The sequence below is a fragment of the Oncorhynchus nerka genome, linkage group LG17 (genome assembly GCF_034236695.1).
Source record: "Oncorhynchus nerka isolate Pitt River linkage group LG17, Oner_Uvic_2.0, whole genome shotgun sequence".
In the NCBI taxonomy this organism is placed as follows: domain Eukaryota; kingdom Metazoa; phylum Chordata; class Actinopteri; order Salmoniformes; family Salmonidae; genus Oncorhynchus; species Oncorhynchus nerka.
In genome coordinates this window covers 28434076-28448032 of record NC_088412.1, presented here as the reverse complement: position 1 = coordinate 28448032, position 13957 = coordinate 28434076, and the positions used below count along the sequence as shown (strand labels likewise).

The 13957-nt window shown below is 41.7% G+C and overlaps 1 protein-coding gene across 1 annotated transcript in view; it reads left to right on the top strand.

The window, feature by feature from the left end:
- Positions 1-13957, top strand: part of LOC115145081 (voltage-dependent R-type calcium channel subunit alpha-1E-like) — a 153467-nt gene that overhangs the window by 73123 nt on the left and 66387 nt on the right. Inside the window, 2 exon segments of the mRNA XM_065002794.1 lie at positions 6252-6355; positions 6766-6924. Of these exon segments, the coding sequence (XP_064858866.1) occupies positions 6252-6355; positions 6766-6924 (263 nt within the window).

The window sequence follows — 13957 nt, the reverse complement described above, 5'->3', positions numbered from 1 at the left end:
GTTCTCATTTACAACTGTGACCTGGCCAAGATAAAGCATACAGTGCGACACAAACAACAACACAGAGTTACACATGGAATAAACAAACATACAGTCAATAACACAATAGAAAAAATCTATATACAGTCTGTGCAAATGAGGTAAGATTAGGAGTATCAGGTGACTTGTCGTATAGTCATGAACTACAGAGTTGAAAAACCAGATTGCTGTACTGTAAATCTTTTACGACAGTTTGTCTTCAATTTACCTCTTAATCAGACAAACAAAGACAGATGGTATCTGCCAAGGATAATTAACATCTATAGCATCCCAAATGATCTCTCTGTCATTTGATTCCCTGTGGTGTTTGTTTGTGGAAAAGCAATTTTAAGGTAACTCCCTGTTCTCCCATTTCTTGTATGAATGTGTGCTGTTGTCATTGTTTTGGAACCACAGTGTTTCACTGGGACAAAAGGTATTTACTGAAATGTACCCGCAGGGAGCATCAAATGGCCCATTGTGGTGAAATTGCCTTTTCACTTCTGCAGGATGCCTTCTCTAACTCCTTTGAAGTTTATACGGAGCCAAACATTTTTCATTATTGGCTGTAGTATCTGTGACAAGCAACTAAATTGAACAAATTGATATCCAGGGTGTAAAGGGGAGTACTGTAGATAGATGGGGGGATGTTTGGGGGACACTGAGATCAAATGTGCCTAGGCACATGGAGGTGGTACAGGCTCACTGCTGCTACACACACATCATCATGTCCTTTGATAGCTGCCCACTCCTGGACTTTCAGAAAGGGCTGGCATCCCTGGGTGTAGATCAAGTTCCCACATGCTGGGTCAGTCAGAGCCTGAGACCCCATGCAATAAAATATTTTAATTTAGCAGCAGCAGGTAGCCTAGTGGTTAGAGCGTTGGGCCAGTAACTGGAAGGTTCCTGGATTGAATCCCTGAGCTGACAAGGTAAAAATCTGTCGTTCTGACCCTGAACAAGGCAGTTAACCCACTGTTCCCCAGTAGGCCGTCATTGTAAATAAGAATTTGTCCTTAACTGACTTTGCTAGTTTAATAAAGGTTCATGAAAAAAAGTGACATGTTGTTATCCCTGCAGTTGTATTATGCATTAGCTCTGGTCCAGGGGTGAGGCCGGGGTCGTAGGTTCCTCATGATACAGAGAGATGTGAAGAAGTCTTTATCATCAGAGATGATGAAATGAAAGGCCCTTTGAAGTTTGCATGTGGTGGTTACGCAGTGGAGGAAGAGTGTGCATTACCTCACCCTGCTGGGTAAGTATGGGGTGCAATGTAGCGTTGTAGGCTCCTAAGTGATACGGTAACCTCTGGCGTAAGATGCCTGAGAATACAATTTGTTTCTAAGAAAACATGATTTCATCATGGCATCCTGGTGTAACATAAACTGTGTTTCACAACAGATGGCTGCCAGAGAGAACATGCTCATCCAGATAGATTCAGAACTGTTTAAGGTGCTTAGAAACTGTCACGTGTCAGTGTTTTCTGACTATAAATACACAGTGATATAATTCACAGAACTCATCGAATGGTATGTTATTTTGTGTTATAAAAGTGAACCTACATTCTGAGAATAGACAAATATTTTCCACAAAATGAAGTGACGAATATGAACGCAAGCGGATTACAAGATGTCTAGATGCACTTCTCCTTTATAAGGTACAAATATCGGTAATGAGCTCCTATGAAATCCCCAGTGAATCTATGCCCAAGGCTTAGCACAGTGTTTGGAAATAATCAGCAAGCTCCAGTTGACTAATGTCAAATCGAGGTGCAAATCCTTAACACTTTTGCATCTCTGTTGTCTAACTGTCCTTAGGTGTCTGTCACCAGCTGTCCGAATTGGATGTGTGACAATTAGCTAAGTGTTTGCTCTTTAGCCAAGATGAATAATAGATCTGGTGAATGATTGATAAGACACAGCGTAAAAGGAACAGGGTTGATGAGGGTTGATGAGAGACTATACAGTAGAGTACACACACTACTGAGCACACTATTGAATGTGGCCAACATATACACTGTACACAGTACAGTAATGTTTAGCTATATTTGTTACTGGTCCATATCTCTTATATAGTGATTGGCTCTGTCTTCGAGAGTATTGGATTCCCCACCACCATATCTGGTCACTACGATCACACAAAGTCTTGCCATGTGAGTCAGAAATAGGGTATTGTATTTTGGATGTAGAGCTGTTTTTGTGACTAGTGTGGGCAGGATGTTATCATGAGAACAGCCCAGGGTCAGGTTGACTGACTGACTGAGACAGACAGGGTTTGTTGTCTCTGTCTCAGGCTATAAAGGGGCCCAGCAGCATGCTCCACACAGCGTACCATCGTGGGCAAACATAACGGGTGTCTTGTAGAAACAGGGACGGCATAAAGGTAGACCTTAGTTACAGCGATTTATCAAAAGCAAAGACGTCAATGATACAGCTGAACTCTCCATGTCCTCAAGATGAAAGTTGTCAGTTAGATAACTTCCTAACCTAGATTTGGCCTCGAGAAATGACAGCTGTCTATCATTTGACATAATGCTAGTGACAGGTGTCAACCATGTCATGATATTGATAGCATTATGACTTATGTATTACAGATGAAGGATTGTCATTTGAGCACCCTGTTGCTGGATAACTTTTCTGAAATGCAGCTATTGTATAATTTGTAGTGTATTTCAGGTTTAAAAGGCTTCCGAAGTTTGTAATTTTCACTTTGAAATAGACTTGATTTTCCCTTACAAAAAATATATCAACCCCTATAAAAATGTCTATTAATGTCACGACTTCTGCCGAAGTCGATGCCTCTCCTTGTTCGGGCGGTGCTCGGCGGTTCGACATCACCGGTCTTCTAGCCATCTATGTTTCATTTTCCATTGGTTTTGTCTGGTCTTCTTACACACCTGGTTCCAATTCCATTCATTAATTGTTGTGTATTTAACCCTCTGTTTCCCCTCATGTCCTTGTCAGAGATTGTTTATTGTTATGTTGTTGTTTTATGGATTGGTTTGCAACGGGTTTTTGTACCCACATTTATTTGACTATGGACTTTGGTTTTGGAGTTTGTTTTAAGTTATTAAAATACTCCATTTATACCAAGTTTAATTCTCCTGCGCTTGACTTCCCTGCCACCTACATACACGACGTGACAATTAATTATAATCTGCATAATAATTCATATTTCATGTTGCTGCAGGATTATTTTCCTGCTGTAGCAAACTGGCTCAAATTAAAGGGATACGTCGGGATTTTGGCAATGAGGTCCATCATGTACAATACTTCTCCAGAGTCAGATTAATTTGTGGATACCATCTTTATGTCTCTGTGTCCAGTATGAAGGAAGTTAGAGGTAGTTTCGCAAGCTAATGCTAACTCGTGTTAGTGCAATGACTGAAAGTCTATAGGTATCTGCAGATACCTATAGATACCCTATTGCTAGTAGCGCTAGTTAGCAACTTCCTTCAAACTGCACACAGAAAAATACAAATGGTATCCACAAGTTCATCTGACTCTGGGAAAGTAGATAAAGGGCCTAATTGCCAAAATCCCAATGTATCCCTTTAAGATCCTACATCTGTACTTTATGTCACTGTCATGTGAAGTGTTATGGCAGTTACTTGTTTATGGATTTACAGTTGTGTCACATTGTTGACACCAGCAGATAATTATCAGACATGGAGACGTATAGGATCAGTAATGAGTGTGAATTTGCAGCTGAGTGCCAAAGTGAACAGCTTTTGTTTTCTGGCATGATGTTGTAAAGTCAGTGACAGTAGATGTTCCCTGGCATGCAGTGAAACTGACAGTGGATTTGTCCTTACCCAGGCTTTGTGTTGCTGAGGTACTCCCACACTGCTCTGCTTTCTAGCACAAAGAAAGAGCCTCCATTCCTTCTAAAGCCTCCCACAGTGTCCTTACTCCTCACAGGGTTTTAACATGCCACATTATGCTCCCAGGCTGTGACAACGTTTTAAAAAACTAACGCTGTTGCCTCTGAATTTTGTTGTGTAAACTTTATTTGCTGAATGGAATACTCAATTGTAGAAATGTGCACCACCCACATAGATTTGCTCTTTATTTGATAATGCCTTCTGTTGAATGGGACTGGAAGGCTGTAACTTTGTCTCATCAAGCTCATGTACCTCGCCTGCACGTGCACCTGCCCAGTGGCCACTCTCTCTGTCCACTAATATAGACCAGACTAGAATACAGCTCACCTGGCTGGCTTCTCACAAATCACAAGGGTGTCTGCCTGAGCAGGACGTCCATCAGCAGACTAAATGGGGATGACATTTTTAGCTCCTAGACCCCCCCGTCTCCATAACAACGAAAGAGCAGCCCAGATTTGGTAATGATTTGGTGAAGGGGAGGAGGCTCTGTCTGTTCTCAGCTCATCCCAGATGGAATAATATCATCTCTGTATGGATGTGCTATTTTAATAGTCTTAGTAATAGTCTTAGTCTTAATTAAAATGGCTGACACCCCGGTGTCCTGACATCCTAGATGTGGCTAATCCTCACCAAAATATGGCTGTAGCTCTTCTTTTCAGACCATAATTGGATCTGTGCCATATTCAACATAATCTGTATTATGTCTGTGTAACACATTTAACAGGACATTACAAAATGGAGATTTAGGCCTAACAATGGTTGAAAAAAGGGATCACTTCTATGTTTTATCACGTCATATCTACTGCAGCTGCATCATCTATTCTACAACACTGCCGTGCTGTCAGATCTGGACAAAGAGAGGGGAAGGGCAGAAATGAACCAGGTCAAAAAGCAGAGGGAGGGGTGACCGTGGGTTGTCTAGATCTCCTATTATGGTGTGGAGTGGATCTCACTGGAAGTGTGTAAGAGAGAAAGGGGGTGAGGTGACAATAGTGGGCGGAGGCTCTGCTCCCCCCCAAGTGTGCACAGCATAGTGCCACTATAACGTAGAGGAGAGAAGGAGCGATGAAGGAGGAGAGGAGGGGCCAGGACGCACCAGCCTCCTTTATGTCTATTGTACCTGCTGCACTGTATCTCCAATAAGTTGCCTCCTATTAGGAGGCACATCAAAGAAAGGATAACATTTGCATTTTATAATGAGCTGCTTCACATCTGTTCCAGGTACTAGCTGATATTTACTTGGAGCCTGTGGACTGCACCATGTATCCAGGGGGTAGAGAAAGACATCTAACAGGCTATTTTTTTTCTGAGCATGCGGGGGGGGGGGGGGGATGCTTTCCCATGTGAGCGGAAACGTATATGCTCATGTGAGAGAGGGAACGCCCACTTACACAGACAGGAACCTTGTCTCTCTCTCTTCCTCGTACTAGCTGCAGTCTTCATTTCCTAAATAGAATTTGTCAGTGCCTTCCTCCTACGCAGTGCAGACAAAAATAGGACTTGTTTTCTCCTGCATTCGCTGCCTGGTGTACCAGTGAAACCAGGTTGCTTGAACCCTAGAAGCCCCTTCCCCTCCCTGCTGCTCCTGAACCTTTTGAGTGGGTCACATCTTTAATGGCTGGTCTCATTGTACTCCAGTCTGATGAGAAAATATAACTAATGTGGTTAGCTGAACACATGTGACAGATGACTCAGATGATAAGACCCAGAGATGAAGTGCTAGGATAGCTGCCGAGTGTTAGCTTTAAACAGAGTAGGAGCAGAATTACACCAATGGACCATTTCACTGAAATATTGATCTGTCAATCATGTATCTTGAATCTTGACCAATGCTATTTCATTTTTTTAAAGATTCAAGTATTACTCATTCATACATTTGTAAGTTATAGAAGCCAATAGCCTAATATCCTAAGACACTACATCTCAATGAAATAGACTACAGTCCATAGTTCAAATCCAGGCTGTATCACATCTGGCTGTGATCGGGAGTCCCATAGGGTGGTGCACAATTGGCCTAGCTTTGCCTGAGTTTAATTAGAGACAATCGATGAAGTGTCATGTTTATTTGGGAAACTGATATGATGAATACTACAAGTACTTTATCTACAAGTACCCCCCCCCCACACTATGGGATAGGTTCAGTCATGATGGGTCCTGGATCTAATGTATCATGCATTTCTTTGTATCATGCAATACCTGATTCAGACTCAGATAATGATTCACATATTACATTCTCTTTGAAATATTAATGGGATATTAATGCTGTATAACTGATCTAATAATTATGTGTGTGTGTGTGTGTGTGTGTGTGTGTGTGTGTGTGTGTGTGTGTGTGTGTATATATATGCAGGATTCTGGCCACAGCGGGAGCTCACATGAACATCCCAGTGGACCTGCGGACCCTGAGGGCCGTCCGTGTACTCAGACCCCTCAAACTGGTCTCTGGAATCCCTAGTGAGTAGCCTCCGCCACCAGATCACATATACTGGCTGGATGTCCATGGATCTGCTCTGTCTATATATACAGTATATATTTGGAATTCTGTACAGTATATAGGTATCTTTACTTGTTCTTCTGGCGTTTGCAGTACATCTGTCCAACCTCATTTTGGAGTCTGTAAAGTTAATTCCTAATGAGTTATTTTGTTGGCAGACCACAACTGAGTCAAACTGAAACCCACTCCCAAAATGAGGACGGGCAACAATGTCTTCGTGGAAGTGTTGTATTATCCAAAGTGAGAGTGCTGACACTATCTGCTCTAAGTGGTTCCCACACTTCCCATCCATAATTGTTTGGAGCTGTGACTCATTGTTGGCACTGACGACACATGACGGTTGTCTCTCTATCTCTCTGTGTGTGACCAGGCCTGCAGATAGTCCTGAAATCTATCATGAAAGCCATGGTGCCGCTGCTCCAGATTGGCCTGCTGCTCTTCTTCGCCATTCTCATGTTTGCCATCATCGGCCTGGAGTTCTACAGCGGGAAGCTCCACAGCACCTGTCTGCCCATGCCCAATATCCTAGGTAAGACAGAATATGCGTCCCAAATGGCCACCCTATTCCCTTTGTAGTGCACCACATTTTGACCAGGGAATATATAGGGACCATTTGGGACACACTCAGACAGAGAGTGGGCTTTAGCGAGATCCCCTTACGTCTACAGTAATCCAGGGCACTCAATGTTCTGCATATCAATTTGGGATGCTTCTGTAGCAGTCGGTGTCACTTTATATGAGGCTGAATCTGTTGTGTTTTTTTATACCTTTACTTTGCATATAGCCTATGCTTGCATAATTAAACACCTAGCTTCATTGAATCTTTTTAACACCTATATTTATATCGTGCTGAGGTGATCATTAACTCTGTTATATGTAAACATTTCGGGTACATCATCATAAACATTCTTCAAGCTGATCATTTCTCAGCAGGCTTATACTGCGACAATGAGCAGATGATTATTTTCTGCGAGGCTTCCCTCAGCTGTAATGATAGGCTATACAAACGTCCTGTAATGGTTCACTGTTGTTTCCTCCCACCCGCCCGCTCAGTGGACTGAATGCTGGTCCGGCTGATAATAGCTGGGTCGTTCCACCAAATCGGTGCCTTGTTTTGGGAAGTGTAACTTCTGTCATAAACATTCTGTCATGAAGAGCACATGTTCAACTTCATTAAAAAAACTTGTTTTCCCCATCTCAAGAGGGTAAATATAAAAATGACTTTAGTAATTGCCTATTAAGTGACAAATAAAGTAACAGTGTTGACTGTAACAGTGTTGACTGTAACAGGGTTGACGATTTCTTCTTAAATCAGCCAGAAATCCCCTTATGACAGGGGGAATGGAAGCTTGTAGTACGCAACAGGGAGTGGCAATTGAATGCAAGCTTCACAACAAAATATGAAATTGTTAAAACATTTCTAGCCTGTCTATGGGTAACAGGGTTGACGTGTTGTGCTCCACCCACTCCGTTTTCCACCACAAAACACCAGAAATTGGCCAGAAAGAGTAGAACCAGTTCACCTGCTTTAACGCTATGATTTGACTAGTAGATGTTCAATGTTTCTTTAGATTTTCTTTTTTTAAGGAATAGAGTCACGATATTAAAAAGATAATTGAGTTCACATAACAGGGTTGACATGAAATAAATAATAATCTTCAGAAATGACTTTCACTATGCAACAAAATAGCTAGGGCTTTACAATGATGGTGGAACTTAAGTGGGTTAAAATCTTCCTAGAAGTGGCACAGGGTTGACAGAGGGACATGTCATAATGCTGAATTTTGCACTTTAATAAGCCTTTATTCATAAAAAAGGGATTTTAATGCTGTATAACTGATTTAATAATTCTCCATGTGATCTATATTAAAGGGCATTTCATGTAACGCTCGTCCTCTTCTTCTGACGAGGAGTAAGAGAGATTGGACAAATTTGCAGCGTGGAAGTGTCCATAACGTTACTTTATTAACAAGAGCACTAAACTACAAAATAATAACGTGAAACACTGAAACAAACGAAACAGTCCCGTGTGGCACAAACACTAACACGAAAAACAAGCACCCACAACTCAAAAGTGAAACCAGGCTACCTAAGTATGGTTCTCAATCACGGACAACGATTGACAGCTGCCTCTAATTGAGAACCATACCAGGCCAAACACAGAAATCCCAAATCATAGAAAAAAGAACATAGACAACCCACACAACTCACGCCCTGACCATACTAAAACAAAGACATAACAAAAGAACTAAGGTCAGAACGTGACAGTTCAATTTACATAACATACTTTTAAAATTCAATATTGGTGCACAATTTCTACTTAAAATATGCAAAAGGCACTCTTTTCTTGGAACGACCCAACTGTGTTACGCAACAGACCTGAAACACACAATACCATGCTTGGCTGCACCTGTAAGTGTAATCACAGCCACAATGACTGCCTATGTAATTAAACCCCACAATATAGCAGCTCAATACCTAGACGAATTATAAAGTCATAGATGTTATTGCCTCGCTGCACGGATCATGTTATAGTTAAGTGGGTTACACAGTTCTATTTACAAAGATCTACATAAAGGGTTAACGCCTGAACATAATTTGTTATTCAGGTAGTGTGGTCTTATAACAACCTTACTGTGGGATATTTTCCTTCAGTTTTTCACATGATAGGCATTGAGTTGTCACAGATAGAGAAGATAATGAAATTAGCTGTCCTCTCAAATGACATTTTCAAACAGATTGTCCTCACCTGATAAATACATAAACTCATCTTTTGTTCAATATCACTCATGGCTTGACTTGATCACAAAATGTCCTCTGATGTTGACAGACTGTTTCAGTGGATTGCTACATTAAAGAGTTATATAATGCATTCTAGTATTCCTTAACTGCATTTCAAAGATATTAGATTTAATACAGTATCTAACTGTATCTCAAAGAGTGCCACCAACTAGCGATGGACTCCGCTAGCGGTGCCAGTTTAGATATAGGTACAATCGGCCTGGGCCCTTGGGTTAGAAAGGTGAATGACCAGTAGGAGACAGATGTACAAAACACACATTTATTACCACACAACAGACAGACAGACAGACAGACAGACAGACAGACAGACAGACAGACAGACAGACAGACAGACAGACAGCAATATGAAGTGAATTGATGGAATAGGTGAAAGAGCTTGTGTTGTCATCCACACACTAACACACGGTTAGGAAGTCCAGGGTGGAGGATTTGTATTTTGTATTTATTATGGATCCCCATTAACTGTTGCCAAGGCAGCAGCTACTCTTCCTGTGGTCCGGCAAAATGAAGGCAGTTATACAATGTTAAAAATATTACAATACATTGATTACAGAATTCACAACACACTAAGTGTGAGCCCTCAGGCCCATACTCCACTACCACGTATCTACAACACAAGATCCATGTGTGCGTGTGTGTATAGTGCGTATGTTATCATCAAATCAAAAATGTATTTACAAAGCCCTTCTTACATCAACTGATAGCTCAAAGTGCTGTACAGAAAACCAGCCTAAAACCCCAGACAGCAAGCAATGCAGGTGTAGAAGCACAGTGGCTAGGAAAAACTCCCTAGAAAGGCCAAAACCTAGGAAGAAACCTAGAGGAACCAGGCTATGAGGGGTGGCCATTCCTCTTCTGGCTGTGCCGGGTGGAGATTATAACAGAACATGGCCAAGATGTTCAAATGTTCATAAATGACCAACATGGTTAAATTATAATAATCACAGTAGTTGTTGAGGGTGCAACAGGTCAGCACCTCGGGAGTAAATGTTTGCTTTTCATAGCCAATCATTCAGAGTATCTCTATTGCTCCTGCTGTCTCTAGAGAGTTGAAAGCAGCAGATCTGGGACAGGTAGCACGTCTGGGAACAGGTCAGGGTTCCATAGCCGCAGGCAGAACAGTTGAAACTGGAGCAGCAGCACGGCCAGGTGGACTGGGGAAAGCAATGAGTCATCATGCCAGGTAGTCCTGAGGCATGGTCCTAGGGCTCAGGTTCTCCAAGAGAAAGAAAAAAAGAAAGGGAGAAAAAGAGAATTAGAGAGAGCATACTTAAATTCACACGGGACACCGGATAAGACAGGAGAAATACTCCAGATATAACAGACTGACACTAGCCCCCCGACACATGAACTACTGCAGCATAAATACTGGAGACTGAGACAGGAGGCACTGTGGCCCCATCCGATGATACCCCTGGACAGGGCCAAAAAGGCAGGATATAACCCCACCCACTTTGCCAAATCACAGCCCCCACACCACTAGAGGGATATCGTCAACCACCAACTTACCATCCTGAGACAAGGCCGAGTATAGCCCACAAAGATCTCCTCCACGGCACAACCCAAGGGGGGATGCCAACCCAGACAGGAAGATCACGTCAGTGACTCAACCCACTCAAGTGAAGCACCCCTCCTAGGGACGGCATGGAAGAGCACCAGTAAGCCAGTGACTCAGCCCCTGTAATAGGGTTAGAGGCAGAGAATCCCGGTGGAGAGAGGGGCAGAGACAGCAAGGGCGGTTCGTTGCTCCACTGCCTTTCCGTTCACCTTCACACTCCTGGGCCAGACAATTTCTCCCAGCCAATCATCAGTAATTTGTGTAAGTGCTGTGCTTGTTGAATGTCCTTCCCTATAAGCGTGCTGAAAAATAGTTGTAAAATAGCATTGTATCTGGTTAAACACTCTTTTTTCCAAAACTTTTCTAAGGGTTGGTAACAGGCTGATTGGTCGGCTATTTGAGCCAGTAAAGGGGGCTTTACTATTCTTGGGTAGTGTTAGGTTTGTTCCTTTCCTCCTTGTCAATCATCATTGGCTCATTGGTGAAATTAGCATTATGACAATATCTTTAATTAAATCATTCAAAAACCTTTATTAATGCAATTGCAGACAGAAGTTGACAAACAGGAACATAGCACGAATGTTGATGAGTAAGTTCTGCGTCAAACACAAGGTCTCAAGTTGTTTTATTAAACCAAAGTCCCGCCTTAGTGATGTCACTGACTACGTCATTACCTTTTTACTCCTGAGACCATAACCCTGCATCCATAGCTATACAACATAAAGTTTCAGTGTTTATCTAAAAGCTAGGCAATAAATGTCCCCTCCCCAAAGTGGATTTATTGTGAAATGTCTGAATAGTCTCTTATCTCCCACACTCCCCTGCAGAGTTCTGTCTCAGTCACACATTTTAAGAGAGAGAAAGAGCAAACAACTGTGGAACAATTCTAAAACTATATAATGAATATATATATATTGTTAATCTGTAGGTTAGGACCCTATACATGTAAGGAGGGTTGGGGTCTTATAACCCCTCCCATTCTATTAATATAACATAAGCATAATCAATTATTCTAATACATCAAACATTTGTACAGACCCAAATCATGTCCCCTAGGTGAATCCTGACAGTAGTGGAATGACTTTAGCTTCCCTCCAGGCCTTAGGGCACACACTTTCTAGTAGGCTTAAATTGAAGATATGGCAAATCCTCTGCTGAGCACATATCAAAGCTACAGGCTAAGGTTAAATCTAGACTTGGTTTCCTCTATCGTAATCACTCCTCTTTGACTCCAGCTGCCAAACTAACCCTGATTCAGATTGCCATCCGACCCTTGCTAGATTACGGAGATGTAATTTATAGATCGGCAGGTAAGGGTGCTCTCAAGTGGCTAGATGTTCTTTACCATTCGGCCATCAGATTTGCCACCAATGCTCCTTATAGGACACATCACTGCACTCTATACTCCTCTGTAAACTGGTCATCTCTGTATACCTGTCGCAAGACCCACTGGTTGATGCTTATTTATAAAAACCCTCTTAGGCCTCACTCCCCCCTATCTGAGATATCTACTGCAGCCCTCATCCTCCACATACAACACCCGTTCTGCCAGTCACATTCTGTTAATGGTCCCCAAAACACCCACATCCCTGGATCGCTCGTCTTTTCAGTTTGCTACAGCTAGCGACTGGAACGAGCTGCAACAAACACTCAAACTGGACAATTTTATCACCATCTCTTTATTCAAATACTCAATCATTGTCACGCCCTGGTCTAAGTATTTTGTGTTTATCTTTATGTATTGGGTCAGGCCAGGGTGTGGCATGGAGTTTTTGTATTGTGGTGTGTTTTGTCTGGGGGTTTTGGTGTGTATGTTAGTGGGATTGTAGCTTAGTAGGGTTTTCTATGAAAGTCTATGGCTGTCTGGAGTGGTTCTCAATCAGAGGCAGGTGTTTATCGTTGTCTCTGATTGGGAACCATATTTAGGCAGCCGTATTCTTTGGTTGTATTGTGGGTGATTGTCCTGAGTGTCTTGATGTCTGTGTTAGATGTTAGTTGACACATGTATAGGCTGTTTTCGGTTTTCGGTTCGTTTATTGTTTTGTAGTGTTGTTTAGATTCGTGTTACGTTTGTTTATTAAAACATGAATCGCAATCGACACGCTGCGTTTTGGTCCGACTCTCCTTCACCATTAGAAAGCCGTTACAATCATGGACACTCTTACTGACAGTTGTGGCTGCTTTACGTGATGTATTGTTGTCTACCTTCTTGCCCTTTGTGCTGTTGTCTGTGCCCAATAATGTTTGTACAATGTTTTGTGTTGTTGTCATGTTGTGTTGCTACCATGCTGTGTTGTCATGTGTTGCTGCCATGCTATGTTGTTGTCTTAGGTCTCTTTTTATGTAGTGTTGTGGTGTCTCTCTTGTCGTGATGTGTGTTTTGTCCTATATTTTATTTTACATTTTTAACACCAACCTCTGTCCCCGCAGGAGGCATTTTGCCTTTTGGTAGGCCATCATTGTAAATAAGAATTGGTTCTTAACTGATTTGACAAGTTAAATAAAGGTTAAATAAATAAATATTTAAAAAAAAATAGGTGTGGCAATATTTTCTGGTATTATCCTCAGTAATTGTCCATCCAGACCCCGCTTGTCATTGCTGATAGACAACAATACTTTTTTCACCTCTTCCACACTCACTTTACGGAATTCAAAATTACAATTCTTGTCTTTCATCATTTGGTCAGATATACTTGGATATGTAGTGTCAGCATTTGTTGCTGGCTTGTCATGCCTAAGTTTTCTAATCGTGCCAATGAAAAAAATCTTTAAAGTACTTTGCATATCAGTCGGTTTTGTACTGAATGAGCCATCTGATTGAATGATGAGGGAGCTGATTTGGCCTTTTTTCCCTAAATTTCATTGAAGGCGCTCAAAAGCTTTTTACTATGTGTCATTTTACTTGATGTCATTTATCTTTGTTTCATAGTGTAGTTTCTTCTTTTTATTCAGTTTATTCACATGATTTCTCAATTTGTAGTGCGTTTGCCAATCGGTTGTGCAGCCAGACTTATTTGCCATTCCTTTTGCCTCACCCCTCTCAATCATAAAATGTTTCAATTCCTCATCAATCCACAGGGATGTAACAGTTTTTACAGTCATTTTCTTAATGGGTGCATGCTTATTAGTAACTGGATAAGCAATTTCATAAATGTGTCAATGTAGCGTCTGGTTGCTCCTCATTACACACCACGGACCAACA